General features: G+C 34.0%; 1 protein-coding gene across 3 annotated transcripts in view; it reads right to left on the bottom strand.

Annotated features, from left to right (window-relative positions):
• The window catches only part of PPP3CC (protein phosphatase 3 catalytic subunit gamma), a 124,854-nt gene that overhangs the window by 6,559 nt on the left and 93,640 nt on the right, over nucleotides 1–24,655 (bottom strand). For 2 of the 3 annotated variants that reach the window (XR_004231770.1, XM_012540040.3), the window contains exons 7-13: nucleotides 21,254–21,331; nucleotides 21,074–21,168; nucleotides 6,664–6,789; nucleotides 5,761–5,838; nucleotides 3,757–3,838; nucleotides 2,824–2,921; nucleotides 568–597 (exon numbers count right to left, since the gene is read on the bottom strand). Coding sequence is in view for 2 of the 3 variants with exons in the window: in XM_012540040.3 (XP_012395494.2) it covers nucleotides 568–597; nucleotides 2,824–2,921; nucleotides 3,757–3,838; nucleotides 5,761–5,838; nucleotides 6,664–6,789; nucleotides 21,074–21,168; nucleotides 21,254–21,331 (587 nt within the window). In the remaining variant the exon portion in view is untranslated. The remainder of the gene's footprint in view (nucleotides 1–567; nucleotides 598–2,823; nucleotides 2,922–3,756; nucleotides 3,839–5,760; nucleotides 5,839–6,663; nucleotides 6,790–21,073; nucleotides 21,169–21,253; nucleotides 21,332–24,655) is intronic. The other variant, XM_012540038.3, reaches the window with a different exon arrangement.

The raw sequence follows: 24,655 nt of genomic DNA, 5'->3' as shown, positions 1-24,655 counted from the left end.
TCTAAAATTATATACCTTTACTTAACATTTCCAGTTCAATTTAGTTTTTCTTTGAAAGTGAGATTGATTCACGAGATTTCCCCAACATTCAAGCTAATCTATCAAAATCAGTTTTTCTATTTATTTTGTCTTTGCTCTTAAAAGTCTTGGAGACACATAAATATGTTGATGCAAAAAAACTTCCCAGAAGCCATTTAGAGGACAAGTAGTATCAAACACGAGGTCTTGGGATAATAGATGGGACATGGAGTAAACTATTTGAAATTTCACTTGCAGAAACAGTTGTCCAGCCATTCAAGCTTCTTTGATTACATTAATATTGATAAAGATCCAAGTGAGGCTTCATCTTTTTGTGAGAATTATATTTAATTATATATAATTAATTATATATAGATACATGTCACCAAAGAAGATTCACTTTATAAGCTTTTCCAGAGAAGCTTCTGCTTCTTTTCTCACTGTTCCAGTTCTGGTGATGCAATAGGACAGTATCTTAAATGTCAAATCAGCTTTTTTAAATTAGAAGACAAACAAATGATGACAGATCTTGGATGATTCTAGCCATACCTTCCTGTGCCTCTACCGCTTCTATTGTGGCTGTAAGACAGCAGGGGCAATGGCATGCAAAAATGAAGACAGAAAAAGAGTGAGTGAGGTGACAGTTCTGCTGCCAATACTGAAACCACAGGTTCGTTCCATCTACCCAAACATCCATCCATCCATGCATTCATCCCCATCCATCCCATTCTTTCCTGTCAATAATAAAGACCAATTAGAAAAGGAAGTGAAAGGATTACCGAGTAGTTGAGCTACTTTAAACTTCTTGGAAACCTTTCACTAACAGTCCTTATAATTAAGTGACTAGGTTTGAAACACCAATTATAAGAAATAAAAAACAAGGTCATTTTTGAAAGAACAATTGTGTATTTTTGCCTTGATGTCTGTCAAGTAAATGTTTGAAATTATTTTGAAATTATCTATAAATATCACAAATGCTTCAATGTATAGAGTTCACTTGAAATGAAATGAACCCCTTTGTTCCAATTCAACAATAAAAGAAAAGTGATTCCTTATTGCTCTCTAACTAGAGTTCTATTAAACCTAAGGCCTAGGAAAGACTGCATCTACAGAAACTCTGACTTTTCTTTTCTCATTCCAATAGCATTTGAGAGAAAATTAGTGAATTACCAACAGAAGCTATTTTCTCTGGCTGTTCAGGTGGTGATGTAAATTTCATGGTATGCTCTGAACATAAAGCATAGCAGAAGCTGACATTTCAAACCCATATTATGTAAGAGGGCTAATTGTCAAGAAAGTCTTTTGCTCTTTCATTGTGATAGAAAAGAGGGATAATTTAAAATTCAAAATTAACAAACTTCTCTGCCTAGGGTTCATGGAAGAAGTAATAATTAAGAACCATTAAACTGTTGTTGGGATGTGCAAGGGGATATAACATATGAAAAAAAATTGTGCTTTTTATTTACTATATATATAAGAAAAGTAAAAGAAAGTGATTAACATTACATTGCACTTAATGACCTCAGAATCAATAAAATAAGAGAAACTGGAAAAATATACCTTTTTAAAATGTGAAAATCCACACCATAAAATGCCTGGTATTTATCAAAATTTATTAAATGCTTATATAAAATGCCCAAAACACCCAGGCACAAGCTTTTAAAATCTTAGCTCTTAAATATAGGAATGCTTTGGCTTCTCTGGTCTCTTAAAGTTTAAAAATATTTTCCCCATTGACAGTTCAATACAGTTATAATTTCTTATTTTTGTTAGGAAGTGGAAGTGTTATTATAGGAAGTGGCCCTCTACTGTGATCTTTTCCCACACTCTCTGAATCACATTGGGCTGTTCTGATTAAAGAGGATAAATAAAGTTATATGTTAAAAATAGAGTTCAGTTTGCTCAAAATTGCTCAGATTAGGGTATGATAAAAATGACAAGCTCTAGTTAGTGACATCAAAGTTTACAAAAATGCTGGTAGAGTAAAAAGACTCTAGTTAGCTACTTATAGAGAGGGTTAAAAAAAATTTTAAATTTTTTAGCTTTTATCTACATCTCTAAAATCCCTTCAATCTCTAAATCTTACAAATCTATTCAATGAAAAATTATACAATTGTTAAGAGGAAAAAAGACAGTTTTATTAGGCATTTTAAGTCAACTTTCAAATCAAACAAGCATATAGTAAGATGTCCAAAAAAAGACTTGCATATCCAAGCTATGGTTTATCATTAGATTTAAGGATGAAGAATTCAATTTCTTATTAAAAATTTTTTTTTTCAGATAGTTATAAAAGGGCCAATTCCTAAGAGCCCATTATAATGGAACTTCTGTGGTGAAGATTGCAAATAGGAGGTAATTAACATAAACTTTAAATGGAAAAGTTTGAATAAAACTAAAAGTGGGTAAAAACAAACAGCAATATTTATGTCCAAGGCTCAGTTCTCATGTCTATCATAGACATCCAATAATATTAGCTGATGTCTTCTTCCTCCCTCTCTAAATCTAGATTTTTTTCTTACTTCTACCAAGTCTTAAACGTTTTTATTCCAAGACCTCACAAGAGACTCAACTTAGAAGAGGTTTCCTCCTACACCTATAGAACTGATACTATGGAAAGTGGCCACATAAAAGAATCTGGTTGTTAGAAGACGAATAAACTCTTCAGCAAGACATCAAGAAAAGGATTATGGAAAAGGTTTATAATTTCCAGGCTGAGAAGTTGAGATGCTTTCATTTTACATGGCAATGGTTGGGAGTACAAATTCTATCCTTTCTGGAAGAGACACTTATTTCTCCTACACTCACCTAATTGAATGGTTTGCTTTCCTCCTGAGAGGACACCCAGAGGTAGTGTACCTGTAGGAGTCAGTCCTTTGAGAGTCAGCACACTTTCCCTCTCTTCTCTAGAAAGGAATAAAAACATTTGGTTAACTCTTAGGAATATCCTATTCAGCACATCAAACAAAAACTTGAGGGCAGCACTGAAGACAGAAATATTTCTTCTACTCTATCATTTACTAAAAAGGAATAGAGGAAGCAATTTTTTCCCTTCCTTCATTTCTATCTTCTAGGGCTAGATGAATATACATATATAGTCAAGTAGATCTGAGCTACATGAGAGATGACTACAAAAGGACCCTATTTTGACACTAACTTCTAATTCAAAAAAAGATAATTCTAAAATTGATTTTTATGATACTTATAATAGATTGTATTACCCCTACCACCAGTTTTTGTGTTTTCAAAAGCCAAGAATAACCAAAAAAACTCATACAATTTCACACACATGAAAAACAGTCCCCCCAAAATAAGAAACATAGATTCATAGCCTATTGTGGTATTATTTTGAGAATATTATATTATATTAAAATTCCATTTTAAGGCTCTTGGAAGAATCCTAACTAAATCTCATTAAAAATGACAACTATACTGTATGGCAACTATATTGTGGGAAAGAAATATGTGGAAGTATCTAATTTGTTATTTCAGAAACCATAAGAATTACAGGACAGGAACTGTGGTAATCTAATAAAAATGGAAGGTATACTATACTAGTTCCAAAGCCAATTATGTGGGGGTTAGGCAGGAGAAAGAGGATACTGTTATATCTTTCCACTGTAATCATGAGTGCAATGAAAACTTTATTTTTCAAAATGTAAAAAATGGCCCAACTCAATTTGTTTGCATTAATCAAATTTAACCCCCTCTTTCTGTTATATATTACAGTTGAGGTCTTACCGAAGAATTGCAAACACTCGTGCCATCTTTCCAATAGCCCTGATTTTATTTCTGATGATCTCCTTACGAAGTGATGCAGCTCCTGAGAACAGAAAGAGCAATCAAGTTAAAAGTCCTCCTTTTTTCTTTTTCTTCTTCTTTTTTTTTTTTTGAGGGCCAACAGATTGCTTCAAAAATAACAAAACAAAACAAAACAGGTCAGTGTGAAGAATCCTGCTTTAACTAAAACAGATTTAAAAATAAAGAGAGAAATGAAATCTTAAGTTATTTACCCTGGGGAGAGCTAAAGAAATCAGAATCCGAAAGGACAAGAAACAAAATAACAGGAAAGGATGAGATTTTTAAAAAGAGAGGAGAGACAAAAAAAGAAAGAAAAATTGGATGGGTCTGTCTCAGGTTAAGGTTCTCTTGATAGATCTCAGCAGGCAAAGGATAACACATAATAAAACAATGTAACACACATTTACATACATATGCACACACCTCAAAAACATAAAGACAGTTGGTGAAACAAAGTTCTCCTGATTGCCGATGGACATCTTGGGATGCAGGATTGTGCCTGACAAATGGCAAGTGATCATTCAAACAGGTTCTTCTGCATGTAAACACAATGTATACTATCCTGAACCTAGTGGGAATGCCTTTATTTCTTTAAGCCCCACATATATGTGAACTGATGAAATCTTTTTACACTACAGACAACTATTCATACAGAATTGTGGGAGAAGTACAGAATGTAAGATACTTTTTGAAGCCAAAAAAACTCATAAAAACCAAACAAAAAAAAACAAAAGAGTGCAAGGCCTTATGGTCTTTTGTCATCTGAGGTTCATGAAATAATCCAGGCATTACAAGCCAAACTTCAGATCTAACATGCACTGAAGGTCCAGGCATGCATCAGATTACCACATTCAGAAGTCAGAAACAGAAATGTGTTATCATCCCTGCAGCTTTCAATATCCTAAAGAATCATAGCAAGATTCACACACACAAAGCATTTATGTTAAAATAAAAAAGAGATGAGAAAGGATGAAGAGTCTGCTTCAATTATCCAGCTATCAACTATTAAAAAAAAATTATTTCATGGGTTCTAGTGGTACAGGCAGCATGTATAAAGCTATTAGCACATTCTAATTGGGTACCTTTCTGATAGCTTGAAATGTAGTGATCTTCAGGGAGAAGAGACACCAAGAAACAAGGAATGAAGATAGAAATATGAGAAGAGAAATTTAAGTTTTCATGAGAGGGAGAAAAAAAAGTCAAGAGGAAATGTGACAAGGGCAATGGGACAAGCAGCTCACAAGAGACATTTTCTTGTAATGTGAGTAGAATAGCAAATTTCAGACTTCCTAATTACATATACTTTGACTTTATAGTTTTATGTAAATGGTATGAGACCCACCAATATGCTTTCTAACACCACAGAACATTAAAATAAGGAGGAAAAAAAAGAGCAGATAAGCTTAACATTCACAAATTTAAAGTAATGTAGTGAGAAGCAGCAGCTTCCAATAATCTGGATTTTTACAATGGAATCTCAACTAGTCTGCTTAAATTAGTTGAAACATCAAACTATTAAAGTCAAAATCAAAATCCTTCTAACCAAGTTGAATCAGTTAGCTTTGTATAATGTAAAATCCAGTTTTGTGATCCCTCCTAAGATTGGCCCAACTGCACAAATGTATGCTTCTGCAAGGGATATGGCTAGCTTCATGCAGTCTATCACCACTACTGAAAAACAATTCAAAGCATTCATAACATACAGCAGGTCCTCTGTGTTCTCTCTGTATAAAGGGGAGCACACTTCCTTATAACATGAAGCAATTTCTCATTTCTCTTTATGTAGATACTATAAATTGTTATTGAACTTCATTGTGAATTCAAACAAGATTGACCATATACTAAGTACTTAAATATTTTGGGCTAACTTTGTCAGAATCACATCAAGAACACTCAGCATGACATCCCCCAATGTGGTTTTTATTAAAGACAATCCAAGTTTACCTTCCAGTGTCTCCTCACCATCTGAAATCAACTCATCATCAGAGCATATGTTGAGAATATTAACCAGCATCTCGGTGACTATGTGAAGAGATAAAAAAGAAAAATTTAAACATTTAATATGAAAGAAACTCTAATATTAAATATCTCATGCAGATACTCCAAATTATGAAAACCAAATATCTCATTTCATCCATTATAGTCTCCTCAAAGAGTCTACCAATCATTTAATAATTAGTAAGTTAACTTTTCAGAACATCTTAAATTGATCGACATAGAAAGAAAAAAATTTGATTTAACAATAAACTTGACAAAAGGATTGTTTGTATAGTTATATCAAATGCAATAATACAATTCTGAAAATACACGAATAATTATATTGTTGCATTTCTATGGCATCTTACAGTTGATATTTCGTCACAACAACTTTGTAAAAGAATTATATTTTGGAAAACTTAGAAGCGTTTCATAAATGTTGGTAATTACTACTATTGTCATCCCAATTATACAGATGAGGAGACTGAAGTTAAAGGGAAATGATCTGCAAAATCATATAGCTCGCATGAGGCATGCACAGAATATCCAAACATAGGTATACTGATTCTCATGTTCAGTTCAGCACACGTAGAGACTTTATTACTTTTAGCTACTTGATCAGTTTGGAATTTACTCCTTTAAATAGCTATTATAAATAAATCAAATGTAATCCACTACAATTAAAACTAAGGATCAGTCAAAACACTAAATATACCTAGAATATACAGCAAAGAAAATAAACAAAAAAACCAAAACCCCAGTTTTCAATAATAAACTGAATTGAATAAAACAAGGGCTATGAATACATATTACTTTGTGTTTAATCACTGATTTAGGCACAAGGAGGTCTGGATAATATATTTATCCTACCTTTCTCTCCAACAAAAGGCAAAGACCATGTGAAGACATCCATAAAGTTTGGAAGCCAATAGGGGTGTGGAGAGCAGTTAAACTGTCTGATGTTCATGATATTATTCTCATATTTCAGTACAGCAGCTGAAAAAGAATAAAGCAAGAGAATTTGGGTATGTTAAAAATATGCTACAGCAAATGTTTCTCTTTATGTAGCTTTAAACACATTACTTTAATTCAAGCTATTTTGTTGTAAAGTCTAAGACTTTTGATTGGAAATAAGGCTCCTAATAATTTATAGTGATTCATCTTCTCAGTTAACTATCCCAGGGAATTATGCTACCTGCAGAGTCACTGCAATAGAACTACAAAGGATAAAAAGCAATACAATAACTTTTTAGTTTTTTCTTTTTAAAAAAATTTAATATTTTCCCCCCAGTTACATTTAAAATAATTTTTTACATTTATTTTTTAAAACTTTTGAGTTCCAGGTTATCTACCTTATCCTCCACTTCCAATTAAGAAACCATATGCAAAGTTATGTGAAACATTTCTATAAAAGTCATATTGTGAGAGAAAACATAGATTTCTCAACCTAATGGAAAAAAAAAAACCCTCAAGAAAAAATAAAGTTTAAAGAGAGGGAAAGCGGAAGGGAAAGAAAGAGAATGCTTCAATTTATATTCAAACACATTCAATTCCTTTTCTGGACATGGATAGAATTTTTCATCATAAGTCCTTCAGAGTAGTCATGGATCATTGTACTATTGAAAATAGCAAAGTCATTGTACAGTTGGTCATCCCAGAACATTGCTATTATCTTGTATACAATACATTTAATTTTACTTAAGTTCATGGAGGACTTTCTAGAATTTTTTCTGGGAGTATCCTGCTCATGATTTCCTATAAAATAATAATGTTCCATCACAAACATATACCACAATTTATTCAGCCATTGCCCAATTTAATGGGCATCCCTTCAATTTCCATTTTTTTTTCTTTTGCGCTGAGAAGACATATTTTTTGTACATATAGGTCATTTTCCTTTTGAAAAAAAATTTTTTTTTCTTTTGGTACTGATGCCTAGCAATGTTGTTAGGTCAAAGTATATGCATTGAATTTATAGTCCTTTAGGCATAGATCATATATCAATTGGGGCATGGTTGTTGATGTTGTTGTTTTTTTTTTTAAATAAATTGCCTCAGCTTCTTCTATGTTTGAGAAAGAGGCCTTATCAGAGAACCTTGCTTCAAAATTCTTTTAACGATTATTACTGCTAACTGTATTTTCCTTCATTTATTCTCACTTTCCTTTCACCTTGTCCCTCCTCAAAAATGTTTTGCTACTGACGGCTTCCTCCCCCAATATATCCTCTTTTATCACCCTTCCTCCTTCCTGTATCACGTTCCTTTTCCTATTTCCTGCAATATAAGATGGATTTCTATACCTATATTGAGTGTTACGCTATTTTCTTTTTGAGCCAATTCTGATGAAAGGTTCATTCATTCCTCTCCTCCCTTCTATTGTAAAAGCTTTTTCTTGCCCCTTTTAAAATGTTAGATAACTTACATAATTTTATTTCTCCCTTTCCCTTTCTCCCAGAACATTCCTTTCTCACCTTTTAATTTCGTCATTTTTAAAAAGATATTATCCCTTCATATTTAATCTACATCTGTGCCCTCTGTTTATATCTACTCCTTCAAATTGCTATAATAATAAGAAAGTTGTGATGAGTTACAAGTATCATCCTTCCAAGTAAGAATGTAAAGAGATAAACCTTATTAAGTCCCTTATGATATCACTTTCCTGATTACCTCCTCATTCATGCTTCTGAAGAGTCCTGTATTAGAAAATCAAATTTTCCATTTAGCTATGGTCTTTTCATTATGAATGTCTGAAAATCTTCTATTTCATTGAATGACCATCTTTTCCTCTGAAGGATTATAGTCAGTTTTGCTGGGTAGATGATTGTTGGTTGTAATCCTAGCTCTATTGTTCTCCAGAATATCATATTCCATGCCATGACTATTTAAAGTAGAATCTGCTAAATTTTGTGTTATCGCTACTGTGGCTCCATTATATTTTAATGGTTTCTTTCTGGATATTTTTCTCCTTAATCTGAGAGTTCCAGAATTTGGTTATGGCCAAATTGGGAGTTTTCATTTGGATCTCTTTCAGGAGGTGATTGGTGTATTCTTTCAATTTGTATTTTACCCTCTGGCTCTAGAATATCAGGGTAGTTTTCCTTGATAATTTCTTGAAACATGATGTTCAGGCTCTTTTTTTTGATCATGACTTTCAGGCAGACCAATAATTTTTAGGTGATCTCTCCTGTATCTATTTTCTAGGTCAGTTGTTTTTCCAATGAGATTTTTCATTCCCCCTATTTTTTCTTTGTTTCTTTTTTTTTGGTTTTGCTTTATTGTATCTTGATTTCTCATAAAGTCATTAGTTTCCATTTGCGCAATTCTAATTTTTAAGGAATTATTTTTCTTAGTGAGCTTTTGTGCTTCCTTTCTCATTTGGCCAATTTTGTTTTTTAAGACATTCTCATAGTACTCTCGATTCTTTTCCTAATTTTTCTTCTATCTCTTTTAATTGATTTTCAAAATTCCTTTTGAGCTTTTCCATAGCCCAAGTCCACTTCTTACTTTTCTTGGAAGCTATGTAGAAGTTTTGACTTTATTTTTTTCTGAATGTGTGTTTTGACATTCCTTGTTACTATAGTAACTTTCTATGATCAGAAATTTTTTTTTTTTTGTTATTTGCTCACTTTCCTAATTTATTACTCAGTTTTTAGCTCTTTGTTAAAGTAGGGCTCTGCTTCCAGGATGAACCAAACTTCAGGGGTTTTTGCAGCTGTTTTTAAGACATCCTTTTAGAGACCTGACTACAAACCTCCTTTTCTGCTCAGTGTCCTTGCCTCACTGTAGTTGTAAGATCTAGTGTGCTAAATGTGCTAAAGCAATAGAGACCTGCCTAGTTGGCGCAGGGACTGGGGCTGGGGCTGCACTGGCATGGTCTATGCTAAGATTGTGCACTGGGGGACAGTCCCTGTCGCCACAAACCTTTTCTGCTGACCTTCCAAGTTCTCTTTTGGGCTTCAGAAGCCCAAGTTATCTCTGGGCTGAGAGGTCTAGAAGCCACCAGTATTGCAGCTGATTCAGAGGTCCTGCTTTGCTGGGGTCAGGGCCAAGGCTGGGTTTGGGGGCTGGGTCTATGCTGGGATTGTGCACTAGGCTCCCACCTGTTTCCACAGACCTTTTCTGCTGACCTTCTAAGTTGTCTTCAGCTGGAAAATGTTCTGCTCCATTTTTTTGGGTGTTCTGATGTTCTAAAATTTGTTTAGAGTCATTATGCAAGGAAGTTAGAGTCGTTTGGGGGGAGGGATTGGGAAAGTTCCTACCTTTTCCACTTTATAGCTTTTTACAGTAACTGGTTGAAGTTAGAACTATCCTTAAAAAGCCTTATTTTATATTAAGTAAGCCTGTTTTGCTGTTCAGTCTTAACGGGAAAAGATTTGGTTTTCTAAAGGGTTATAACTAGACAATTATTAATTCACATTACTGACTGCAAAGTGTTAAACTGTGGGGAGTAACTTGAAAACAAGGTTGTTTCTATGAACACGTGAAAAGGTTCGCTCTCTCTCTTTCTCCCTCTCTCCCCCCATCCTATAGTTGTGATATTTATTGTTCCTAGAGATGTAAAATTTCAACAAGTTCATGTAGTTGTACATATTTTAGTGATAGTTTAGAATATTAAAATAGCAGTCTGTCCTCATTACAAGCAACAGTTATTACTTGCTACTATTACCATACTAAAAAGATAAAATAATCTCTCAGAAAGTACAGAAAAGGTGATTATCTAGCACTCGTTTTTGTTAATGTGAAATTACTCATAATGGCATAGTAACCTCAATATCTAAAAGTTAATGAGTATCTATGTAATATTAAGCATTGTAGAGATTATTTATTCTCATTCTTTCTATGTAGGATTTTTTTTTGGTAAATTAAAAAAAAATTTAGACTTAAATACAAAGTGAGAAAAGAAGGAAAAATTGCCATATACAGAGCAGACCTTAAGAGGATTCAACATAAAATAAATTTTAATTTCAAGAAATTCTGTTCAATAAATACTAGTTTCCAGAGCTGCCCAGATTTTTTTTTGCTTCCTTGTTTTCTTTTGTTTTCTGCTGTGAACTTTTCCTTCCTCCTACCACCCCAGAAGGCTGCTTAAATTAAGCATAAATGTATGTATCCATAAACATCACATATATCCCCTCATAAACATATATGTAAGACCATATTATGCTTATTTACTCCTATCATCTGTTTCTCTGAAGATGGATAGTATCTTACTCCATAAGTCCAAGATTTCTGTTTTTCTAAATCCACCAGCTTATCATTTTTTACATCACAGCAATATTCCAACCCGGTACTATACTATCTGAAAGAAAGTTTCTATGAGTTTCCCTCCAATTTTCTGCATTCTTTCTGTTCTTTGCTATATATTTATTTTAAATTAAAATTTTCCTGTATAAATAAATCAAAATTACCCTTTTTATTCACCAACAATGTTCTCCCATTATAATATCTGCGATTTTTAAAAAACAGTATTTCACATAGGTCATGTGTCCTTACACTACATAGGAGACAAACATGGGAGCTGGGCCATAGGGGCAGAGGACTATATTGGGAAAATGCTGAGAGAAGCAGCAACAGAACCTTGGTATCCATTTGGTATAACAAATAAGGGAAGGATATAGAAAAGTAACCATTAAAGCAGGGATTGACAACAATATTTTAGCTTTCAAAGGGCAAAAATGGGATTAAAAATAAATGTGTGTATTTCATTGTCAGGCCTAAGAAACAGTTTAGGAAAAAAAGGAAAATGGGGAGCAGAAAGGATGGAAGTGACAGAAGGAAACCCTTAGGAGTAGTGGCAGAATGCTACCAGTCAGTAAGTAGTTAGTGGCCACTCAGCATTTCCTAAGAGATGCTTAGGAATCAGTAAAAAAAAAGGGAGCAATTACTGAATAAGGATGGTGATGGAAAAGTCAAGTGGGAAAAATGTCTTATGGAATTTAAGAGAGTCCTTGGCACAAACTGCTTGAAGACTGGAGTACCAAACACACAGAGCTAAACTAGACTTGAAAAACTCTACTGTAAGCAACAAGAGTAAACAAGGCAGTGTACTATCTAGTGCTCAAACAAGTGAGCAGTGAATTAATATTAATTGCTACAAAAATTAGAGGGAGATATTCAAATAGAAGTTTGAAGACAGATATATTACCCAAAATTTGAGGATGTTGTGACAATTTAAATACTGAATGTGTGAGGCAAGTAATCTAAAAATGGAAATAAACTCTTTAGTATGGAAGAAAATGAGTTAAGAGAGGTAAGTGTGGATTATTGAAAAGAGTGCTGAAGTTGGAAATCAGAAAGAACTGGGTTCAAATCCTATCTCTGAAGCTCTTAATTTCTCTTGGATTTAGTTTCCTCATATATAAAATGTAGGGGTAAATTAGATGGTCTAAAGTCCCTTCTGGTGCCGAGTCCTATGATTCTGAGTAGGGGTGCCGAGTCCATATTCCACACAGCTGCCAATCTATCGTATTAAAGTACAATTTGATTAAATCACTTCACTAATTAATAAGCTTCAGTGGCCCTCTGCCACATGCAGGGTAAAATACATACTTAACTACGTGTCACTTTAAAACCCTCACACACACAAACGAAACATTTATTTATTTTGGATAAAGATTTTGGATTTCATCTGGAAAGGGAGTCCCTAGTGAAAATTCTGCCCTACCAATGCAGATTTGCATCTTACAGTGCTCTGGGGGCACTGAATGGTTAACCCCCATGACCAGTATCACAAAGTCAGTATATGAAAGGTGGAACTTGACACTGGTATTTCTGATTCTGACAGCAGCTTCCTAGCCACTATTACCTGCTACCTCTTTCCAACCTTTATAAAGTAATTATATTTCATGTAATGACTGATCAAAAATAAAAAAGCCCAAAAGAGACAGATAATGAATCACTGAAGGACTCCTTCCAAAAAAGTGTTCTAGTACTTAACTAAATAAATTGTATATCTTATTTAATATTGTATATATTGCTTGATATGTTGGGAAGGGGGCAGATGAGGGAGGGAAAGAAAAAATATTTGGAACACAACATCTTACAGGAATGAATGTGAAAACTATCTTTACAGTTATTTGGAAAAATAAAGTATTATTAAAAAAGAAAAAAATAAGTTTTATGCATAGCTCAATATCAAAGAATTTAAGTTTGAAAAGTTTCTAGAGTATGCACAATTTATTCCCATGAAAAAAAACCCCAATAAACTAACTTTTCCCAATAGCAAATGACAAGTGATTAAAAATGAGAACAAGCTGATAAACAAAATACCAAACATCTAAATGAGCGCTGCCCTTTAAAAATAATAGTTGTAACCCAATTGTATGCCAACAAGTCTGACAATGTAAATTAAATGGATGAATATTTACAAAAATACAGATTACCCAGATTAACAGAACAGGAAATAAAATACTTAAATAGTCCCATTTTAGAAAAAGAAATTGAAGAAGCCATCAATGAATTCTCTATGAAAAAATCTCTAGGGCCAAATGGATTTACAAGTGAATCCTACCCAAACACTTAAAGAACAATTAAAACCAATATTATGTAAACTATTTGGAAAAATAGACCTGGAAGGACCTACATGAACTGATGCTGAATAAAGTGAGAAGAACCAAGAGAACACTATATACAATTATAAGATTGTGATGTATCAATTGTGATAAACTTGGCTATTCTCAACAATGCCATGATTCAAGGTAATTCAATAAACTTGGGATGGAAAATGCCAATTACATCCAGAGAGAGAGCTATGGAGAATGAATGAGGATTGAAGTATAGCATTTTCACCTTTTTGTTTGTTTTCTTTCTATTGTTTTCTTTTTCTTTTGGTCTGATTTTTCTTAGACATGCACAACCTGACAAATATGGAAATATGTTTAAAAGGACAGCATGTATTTAACCTAAATCTGAGTGCTTGTTGTTTGGGGAGGGGAGAAGTAAGGGAGGGAGAGAGGAAAAATTTAAAGTTTTACAAAGATGAATGTTGAAAACTATCTTTACATGTACTTGGAAAAATAAAATACTGAGAAAAATAATTATAGACACTATCTTATTCAACACAATTCAATAAACCTTTATAAAGCACCTATCATGTTTGAGGCATTATGTTAGGCACTGAAGATATAAAAGGAAAAAAAAAAAGGTCACATGCCTCCAAGAAACTTACATTCTCCTGGAGGGATGGGATATGACATGTCTGGGCAAATCTGTAAAACAGAAATAATGTCTACAGCACTTACCCTTGATGATTTGGAAGATTAAGTGATATTATATAGAGTCACATAAATATTAGTTATTACTATTAAAGAAACAGAAACTAATATGAAGAGAAAATGTGCATGCCTTCTTCTGTGCATATAAAAGATAGATACCCAGAAGAAAAGAGAGAGAGGAGAAAGAAGAAGGAAAGAGAGAAGGAGAGTGAGAGAGGGAGGGGGTAAAGGAAAGGGAGAGAGAGTCAGACAGACAGACATATATGAAGTGGGGTAGAGTAGAGACACAGAGCAGTAAGGAAAAGTCAAGGCTTTTCCTTGACTTAAAAATAGTACATGTGATGAGCTTTAGACCTGCTGTCCCCTGGAACAACTCTTTCTATCTATCCTATAGCTGAACCTTTTTATATGAGTGGTTTCCCTCAATTAGAGGGAATTTTTTGAGAATAGGGATATTTCACTTTTCTACTGGCATACGCAGCACTTAGCACAGCACTTACATATAGACAGTTCTTAATCAATTATGGAACATATTCTGTCCATCTTCTTTCTCCACACCAGGGTAGCCCCCCTCCCCCAACAGATAAAATTTAGTCCTTTTGAGCTCTCTAGAAGACCCTTTCTAACAACAGGTAGCCTCCATGACACTAATACCACTCAGATCTCTCAGTACGATGTCCAACTCAAACAAATGAGAACTACCCTCTAAGAGCATGTTAATTCAATTTTATCTGGGCCTAGTAATGGGCCTAAGCCTTTACCAACCTGGTGATGCTGTACGTATAAAAAATTGGCAAAAGGCCCAAGGACATTCTCACTTACTTCTTGAATGGAAAGATCCCTTTAAAATTATACTTGCTACTCTCATAGCAGTCAAACTAGAAGAGCAACCCACTTGAACACACTAGACCAGAATTAAGGCAGTCCCTGTTTCCTCAAAAGACCCCGGATCAAATACAAGTCAGCAGCTCTACTCCCCTCATTTTTTAAAATAGCTTTTTATTTTCAAAATACATGCAAAGATAGTTTTCAACATTCACGTTTGCAAAATCTTATGTTCATATTTTTCTCCCTCCCATCCCTCTCCCTCAGATGACAAGTAATTCAGTATAGGTTAAACACGTGCAATTCTTCTAGACACCATTCCACATTTATCATGCTGCATAAGGAAAATCAGATAAAAAAAACAAACAAAAAAGCAAGCAACAAAAAAAGATGAAAATACCATGTTGTGTTCCACATTCAGTTCCCACAGTGCTTTTTCTGGATGTAGATGGCTCTTTCTATCACAAGTCTATTGGAATTGGCCTGAATCACCTCCTTGGGAAATAGAGCCACATTCATCAGAATTGATAATCACATAATCTTGTTGTTGTCATGAACAATGTTCTCTTGGTCCTACTTATTTTACTTACCATCCGTTCATGTAAGTCTCTCTAGGCCTTTCTGAAATCATCTTGCTGATTGTTTCTTATAAAACAATAATATTCCATTACATTCATATACCATAATTTATTCAGTCATTCTCCCATTGATGTGCATCTACTTAGTTTCCGGTTTCTTGCCACTACAAAAAGGGTTGCCACAAACATTTTTTGCACATGCTATACTTTCTTTTTAAGAGACATTATCATTATTGATGAACCCTGTATCAAACTATTGCTTTTTGCCATCCTCCTGCTTTTTCACCCTTTTCTTCCTCTTCTTCTGATGTTCGCTTATTCTAGGCCCTTTGCTTCCCCCTAGAAGACCTGGCTTATTTCCCTCTTGGCCCCACTTGCCCTTCCACCCTTCTTGCTTATCCTAGTTCCCTTCTTTTGATCCTCCACTCATTATTTTGTTTCCTTTATTGCTAAATAATTTTCATAAGTTAAAGTACTCTCTGCTATCCCCCTCCCCCTCCTCATTTCCCTTGATGAAGCAGCAGCTTGTCTTTCCAGCAGCTGGAGAAGAGTGATTAAGATCTCCTTCGTGAAGAAGATTAAGATCTTCTTCATCCCTGGCTAGCTTGAGTTAACAGATGACAGCATCTATATCCCTATTCCTTGATCCTGTTTTGCTTCCCAAAATTCAAAAGTGGAGAAATGGAATAGGCCTCAGCAGGGCCTTTGTTAGTTCCTGTGTGGGCAGCTAATTGCAGGGGGCAGAAAAACAAGATGTTATTGCCCACTCAGCCAGGTGCAGGAGGCCTGAAAATTGAAAATTTTCAAAATCTAGGATCTCAGGAAAGACTTATCAGAAACCAGATGTTCCAAAATCTGGGACCCCAGAGACGCCTTGTTAGTTTCAAACTTTTGAGAAATCCTAATGGTTGAAGAGTACCCTCCCCGGGAGGAGATAATCATTGCCTTATTCTATAAATACCCATCATTAGCTACTTCATCTGATCATCCGTTTCTTGATGGTGTTTTGTTCCATCTGTTTTTATGACAATAAAGCCCCTTCTTTTGAGAAACAAGTCCGGTCTCTTGGTAATTCTTACTGATTGAACCTCCAATACCAACAGTACTGTAAATCAGAGGTGATTGGGGAGGTAAACGAGGGAAGTGGTTATGTGGAAATTCTACTGATAAGATGCAGAACTGATTGCAGTGGGTAAAAGACTGAAAATGAAGATCAAGGATAACCAAGGCTGTGGAGCTGAGCACAAAGACAATGGGATTTTCAACAAAAGTTTATAGAAGAAAAAAGAATGAATGGATCTTTTGAGTCTGAGATGTCAATAAGACATCCAAGAGGAGATGTACAGTAGGAATAAGTGATTAAGGATTCGGGAACGAGATTAGAATTATTTCAATTAGAGAATTTATCTACATAGAAACAAGGACTGAACCATTAGGACCTAAGTGATCACCAAGAGAGACTAAAGAGCACAGATTTCTAAATGCTATACTAATAGTCTTCCTACTTACAAAAACAAATCTAGTAGCCCAGTTGTCCACTTTTCATAAACAATTTATAAAGACTGACAGGGGCACATATGTCCATGCTGAAAAGAAGTAAGTTAGATCCTATTTGTGTACAATATCAAACACTCATGCTGCTGTATTTACTGTCAGCTAGAGTAAACTGGCTGTGTTCATCTTGCCACTGCTGCCTTTGATTTGAACTTTGTTTCCTTTTTTAAGGTATGGGCATGTGGAAATTATATTTGAAAGGTACTCAGTAATTTTGATTACACCTTTATGCCATGGCCTGGAGGATCTCAGACTTCCCCATCTCTTGTATGGAAAACTGTGTTAAGAGAGAACTTTGGGGCCACTTATAGCTTAATGGCTGAAGATGAAAGATGGATGATGCAGGAAAAGAAAATGAAAACAACAGTCAGAAAAGTGAATGAACTAGTAGAGAATAGTGTCATATAATTCAATTCTAAATACATTTATTGAGCACATACTATATATGAGCACTGTGGTAGGTGCTGGGGTTACAAAGGCAAAAACAATACAATCCCTTCCATTAGATATTTACTAGAAAAAGACATGGAGACAGAGAAATAATTTCCGGAAGGAGAGGTAAAAGTGAGAAAGAAGCCCATTCCAGGTTTGCAGAACCAAATGAATGGATGTCAGGCTGAAGGATTATTCTAGAACTGCTAAAGATTTCTAATTTAGAATATGATACAGTCAGATCTGTATTCCATGAATATCAATTGATAACTAAGTGGAAGAAAATTAAGAGAGAAACCAATTAAGAGGCTATTTTGATAATCTAGACCAGGGGTGATATTAGGGAAGAAGCTATCTAAGTAGAGAAAAAGGGATGGGGTAGAGTTGACCAAATAACTAGGTTGGGGGAAAAGAGGATATTAGTCAGGGGCAGGGAAAAACAAAGAATAACTCCAAGAATGGTGGTGTAATCAACAGAAATGGAGAAGTTTGAAAAAAGGATAGGTATAGGAAGAATACAGACCTCTTGAATCTGAGATGCCTGTAATCATCTATGTAGAAAAGTCCATCAGAAAAAAGGAAGTGGATTTTGTCAAAATATGCAGATAAATTAAGAAATGGATATTAGATTTAGTCAATGTATTCAAAGTTGTGAAAACTAAAGAAAGAGCTTGAAGCTAAGGATTAAGGTGGAGAAGCCTTAAATAATTTGGCCTCTCAATTCATCAACTTCTTTAACTTCCATTACCAAGATCTTCAATCCACTTATGCTACCTATTGGAATAATTAATTTTAGCTCTCAATACTATCTCAAAATTCCTCTCACTGTTCATAACTATATTCTATTTGTCCATCTGCTTTACTCCTACTAAACTTATCTTGCCACGTCTTCATTTTGACTTACATCTTTGGAGATAAATGCCACACTGAAAAAAGCCATGGAACTTCTGAATAGGCCTACCATAAATTTAGAGTATCCAATCTCAACTACCTGAGCCAAACACTGACCTCTTTGATAAGAGGAGAAACAACTTAGAGGCCAGAAAACTGTGACAAAGAGCCTGACGGAATGCTACAGATAAAAGGAAGAGAGGTGAAAAATGAAAAGGAATTATGGCAGATAATGGTGACTGAGTAAAGAAGGAACCCCCAGCAATGAAAGTGATGGCCAGGGATGATGTGTTTTTGGCAAGATTTAAGGGAGGACAAAGGACAAAAAGATGTACTTTAAGTCACGAGTAATTGACAAAATCTAGCTTAGATTTGTATCCCAGTCTTCTAACTTCTAGACCAATATTCAGTTCATTCTATCTTTCTATACATTTATTCTAATAGTGCTGCACTGCTCAAATAATTTCTGGAAACTCCCCAAAAGTTAATTAAAAACTCCCTACAAGAAAGTAAGCTTTACAACTTAACATTAGAATTCATTTTTGATCGCATTTTGAAACTGTATTGCTTGGCTTGTCCATCAAATTTGCCTATAAAGAACTTTTAGCTATTTCCAATCAAATCCATGCTCAAAGAAGAAAAATTTCCCAGGACTGAGCATATTTTTAAAAAATGTGTTCAAGGACCTAAGGGCAATTCCAGAAATGTTTTGAGCAATGATAGTATTGCTAAAGTGTATAATTTCCTAATTTGACAACTTTGAAGAAAACAATATTTATGTGGTTCTGTAAGTTCTGGTCTATTTGTTATTTTAAGAAATAGATGACTGTGCACAGCTGAAGAACTCAGAAAGAGCCAGCACTCAGAGGAGGAGTCCTTGACCTGATAGAGATAGAAATAACAAGAAGAGAAGGGCAGGACTTGTGATTTCACTAATGTAGATATGTCTGAATGAGGGAATTCCCTTTACTAAAGAAGGATGGCATCTCAGCTACAGTTTCCACAATTAGGAGAGTTGTCCATGGTTTACGCAGGGGTCCTCAAACTTTTTAAATAGGGGGCCAGTTCACTGTCCCTCAGGATGTTGAAGGGCTGGACTATAGTTAAAAACAAAAACTTTGTTTTGTGGGCCTTTAAATAAAGAAACTTCATAGCCCTGGGTGAGGGGGATAAACATCCTCAGCTGCTGCATCTGGTCCACAGGCCGTAGTTTGAGGACCCCTGGTTTAGAGGCTTGTCAAAGGTCACATATGCACTAAGTGTTAAATTGAACTTGAACCTAGATCTATGGGGCTCTTCAAAACCAATTTCTAAATTCTGTTTTTCGATCATGTCTGAGACTCTTTGTGACCCCATCTGGGATTTTCTTGGCAGAAATACTGGAGTAAGTCATTTTCTTTTCCAGTTCTTTTTACTGATAAGGAAATGGAGGCAAAAAGAACGAAGTAGCTTTCCCAGGATCACAAAGCTAGTGTCTGAGATCAGATTTGAACACAGGAAGATGTCTTCTTGATTTTGGGTCCTTGATGCTCTACTGTGCCACCTCACTCCCTTTATTCTGTTAAAAAAAAAAATGTGAATATGCAAAAATGTTTGTGGCAGCCCTTTTTGTAGTGGCAAGAAACTTGAAACTGAGTGGATGCCCATCAACTGGAGAATGGCTGAATAAATTATGGCATATGAATGTTATGGAATACTATTGTTCTATAAGAAACAACATCAGGATGATTTCAGAAAGGCTTGGAGAGAGACTTTCGGGACCTGATACTAAATTAGGAGAGTGGAACCAAGAGAACATTATACACAGCAACAACAAGATGGTCAATTCTGATGGACATGGCTCTTTTCAACAATGAGGTGATTCAAGCCTCTTTCAATGATCTTGTGATGAGAGCTATCTATACCCAGAGAAGATTGTGGGGACTGAGTGTGAATCACAACATAGTATTTTTCGCCTTTGCTGTTGTTGTTTGCTTGGCATTTTGTTTTCTTTCTCATTTTTTTCTTTTTGATCTGATTTTTCTTGTGCAGCAAGATAATTGTAGAAATGTGTATAGAAGAACTGAACATGTTTAATATATATTGGATTATTTGCCATCTAGAGGAGGGGATGGGAGAAAGGAAGGGAAAAAAATTTGGAATACAAGTGTTTGCAAGGGTGAATATTGAAAATTATCTATGTATATGTTTTGAAAATAAAAAACTTTAATAATAAAAAAATTAAAAAAACATGAAATTCATATATACAGGATTTTCAAAGGGAAATGGATTTCCCAGATAAGCAGTCCAAAACCTATATTTTTAAGATGAAGAAAACAAAGATCTTCCCAAGTTCATATAGTCAGCTAGCTATAGAGCTAGGACTAGAATAGATCAACATAATAACACCTATACAATGCCACTTCTGGGAATTCCAGAAGGGCAAAAAGAGCTTGGCCATTCAGAAGTATTAAGATACTAAGAAATAACTTATTTTGAGTGAGGCCATTCTTTAAATATAGATGACATTAGACTGAAAATAATAAATTATGCTGAGCAATATGAGAGCCAATAAGTGCAAAGACGTGTAACACTAAGCTTTCTAAATCTAAGTCATATACTCTCCTTCTGAAACACAAAGTAAATCTACCTTCATTACTCATGGTCTTTCCTGAGGTTCCAGCCCAGCAATTTTGAGGATACTGAAGTATAGCAGAGTAATTAACAACACCCTATTTCCCATACAACATAGATAGTATTCTTGTTTACCCATCAAAACTCAAATCCAAACCCTGTCATATTCCTTTACCTTTGTTGTTATAGACATCTAGGTAATTTGGGGCAGAGAAAATTGTAATGAGTGATGGAAAGCCTGTTGTCTGGCTCTTCCTATACATTCGATACCTGGAAAAGAAATGACAGCCTGTCTGTCTTGTTGTTAAAAGAAAAACTCTCTAGTGACACTTGATGCAGTTCTAGTATCACTTACCCGGAATCTTGAGCTTCATGGGCTCTGATTACTGATAACAAACTATTGCTTTGCAAAAATTCACAAACTGCAGGATAACTGAAAAAAAAGTTTTTAGAAAATATATTAATTCTGAACTGAAACAATTCTTTTCAGAGTAAGATGGGATGGGATAAAATCATAGCACAGATTTAGAAGCAGAAAGAATCTTAAAAGCTATCTAATCCATGCGCCTAATTTTATTAAAAAAAATTTTTTTTCAATGAACAAAAATCCATTCTCCCTCTCCCTACAACAAGAGGGGAAAAAACCTTTGTAATATACATAGTCAAGCAAGAAAAATCTAACCATTTGCATATTAAAAAAAAAACCCTCATTCTGTACTGAGTTCATTATCTCTATCAGAAAGTACACTCCATTTCATAAACTGAGGTCTAAAGAGATTATGTTACTCTGTTTTGATTTTAAATATCTAACGTAAACCAAGTTATATAACTTTAATGAGACCTTTGGTTTTGTAGAGTTCAATGTGATCAATTTATATTTTGGCCATTTAGTATGGTCATTCCCTATAAAATACATAAATTAGAAGGGTTTATTGTTCATATTTTTTTTAAAAGGCAAAATAAACTTTACAATATTCATCTTCATCCCCCCTTTTTTTCTCTCACTAATTCTTTTACCTTTTGCAATCTGACTTCAGAAATTAGTCACCTCAAACTTTCCAAAGTTACTAATGAGCTCTTAAAGTTCTATAGAAATTCTGAATACAATTTCTATTCCTATCTCTTTCTGCTGAGTTCTGCTGGTATAAAAGCTGCAGATTTCTGTGGGTTCATTTTACTTTTAAAAAGAAAAAACCAGCACAACTGAAAAAGTCCAAAAATATGTCCCAACGTATAACACCTCTATGAAGAGATAAATTGGAGGTATCTTCTTAAATCTCTTCTTTTAGTAGTGCTTGATCTTTATAATTTTGTTAAAAATCACTTCTGATTTTTGTTGTGTCACTGTTCTTTCCATTTACATTGTTGTAGTTATTGTGCTTATTGTTTTCTTGGCTCCACTTATTTCACTTTGCATTACTTCATGTAGATTTTTTCCATGTTTTTCTTTATTTATCACATACGTAAATTCTTATTCCCCTACTTAACATACCACAATTTGCTTAATCATTCCCCAAATGGTGGGGCATCTATTTTGTTCCAATGCTATCATAAAAAGTGGTGCTACAAACGTTTTGGAGAATGGGGATTTTCTTACAAGTGTATAAGTCCAATAATGGGACTCTCTGGTTAAAAGCTGTGAGTTTTTAGTCATTTTATATTAATTCCAATGTGTTTTCTAAAATGGCTATACCATTGTTACAGCTTCATTAACAATGTGCTATTATGTTTTCCAACTTAATTTAATGGAAAAATCAGTAAAAAAAAAAAAAAAAACAAAAAAACCAGTAGACTATTTTATGAAACTAAATAAAGTTATAACAAATTTCCCCTGGGTAGATCGATTAAAAATATAAAGAAAATGTATACTTATTTTGTATTTAATTTATACTTTAATATATTTAACATGTATTGGTCATCCTGCCATCTAGGGGAGGGGGTAGGGGGGAAGGAGGGGAAAAATTAGAACAAAAGGTTTTGGCAATTGTCAGTGCTGTAAAATAACCCATGCATATAACTTGTAAATAAAAAGCTATTAAAAAAAAAAAACAAAAAAAAAACCAATGTGCTATTAATGTGGTTATCATTCCATAGCCCTTTCAACAATGACTACTGCCATTTTTTGTCATCTTTCCTAGTTTGCAGAATGTGAGGTAAAACCTCAAGCTTGTTTTGTTTGTATTTCTCTTATTATTTTTTCATGGAGCATTTTTCCATGTGGCATGAGTACTTCATAAATTTTTTAGAAGAACTATTCGTTCACATCTTTTGACTAGATATCTATTGAGGTATGACTGCTAGAATATATATATTTAATTTTAAAAATTGTATCTTGGATTCTAAACTCTTAATAAAAAAAAAATAATAAAGATTTATTGTCCATTTGGCAGCTTCCCATCTTAGAGGCATAAATTTTTTTGTGTGTGCAGCTTTTCAGTTTTATGTAATCAAAATGATCTATTTTATCTTTTATAATTGCTTCTATCTCTTATTTAATTAAGAAAACATCTACACATAGCTATGAGAGATATGTAATCTGTTTCTTTTAAAGTTTTAATAGTATATGTAGGTTTATTTTTTAATTCTTTTAGTTAAATCTCTAGAATTCTCTAATTAGGCTAGGCCATCATATCACCTGCAAAAAGTATTGTATTTGTTCTTCACTTATTCCCTTAATTTTTTTTGGTCTTATTTGCTTACCTCTATATCAAATAACAGTGATGATAATGGGCATTCTTGATTTATCCTCATAGCATTTTGCAATTACCAATAATGTTGACTCTAGCTTTTATTTAGATAGGTATTACTTATAATGTCATGGGCTAGGTTGAAGCAGATAGAGAACTGAGCCTGAAGACCTGAGTTCAAATCCTGCTTCAGACACTTACTGTGTGACCCTGGGCAAGTCTGCTTCAGTTTCCTCCTCTGTCAAATGATCTGAAGAAGGAAATGGCAAACCACTCCAGTATCTTTGCCAATGAAGAATTGGCAATGACTAAAACTGAACAAAAATAACTTACAGTATTAAAAGTTCAGTTGTTCCTATGGTTTTTAATGGAAATGGGTATCATATTTTGTGAAAAATTTTTTTTCCATCTACTGACATAATCCCTATTTTCATGTCATATAATGTTTATACGTTTATTAATAGTGAACCATGCTTTCCTGGTATAAAAACCTGCTCATATGATAAAACTGTTTTTGTATTTTATTATAGCTTCCTTGATATAAGAAGCTATATATTAATCATTATTTTTATATCAGTGATTCATTATGGATATTGATCTATAATTTTTTCTAATTTGTTTTCCCTTAGTTTGGCTATCAAGATTATATACCTGCAATATAAAAGGAGTTTAATAAGATTCCCCTTTTTCTATTTTTGCAAACAACTTACAGCAGTGGTTCTCAAACACTTTTTCTCAGTATCTTTATGGTATTAACAACTATTGAGAATATGTCCAAAGAGTTTTTGTTTATATGGGTTACATAATAGATATTTATCATAAATAGAAAAAAAAACTAATTTTGAATTTGTAGACCCTCTGAAAGGATTTCAGAGACCCTCCAGGACTCATTGCATCACACTTTGAGAACCACTGGCTTACACAGTACTAAAAATATTTGTCCTTTGAATGTTTGACATGATACACTTATAAATCGATGTAGGCCTGGCCTTTTTCTCCTTGGAGTTCATTTATGGCTCAATTTCTTTTTCTAAGATTAGGTTTTTAAAAAAATTATCTATTTCTCATTT

This window comes from Sarcophilus harrisii, chromosome 2, assembly GCF_902635505.1.
Source record: "Sarcophilus harrisii chromosome 2, mSarHar1.11, whole genome shotgun sequence".
Classification (NCBI taxonomy): Eukaryota; Metazoa; Chordata; class Mammalia; order Dasyuromorphia; family Dasyuridae; genus Sarcophilus; species Sarcophilus harrisii.
This window is presented reverse-complemented; position numbering and strand designations above follow the sequence as displayed.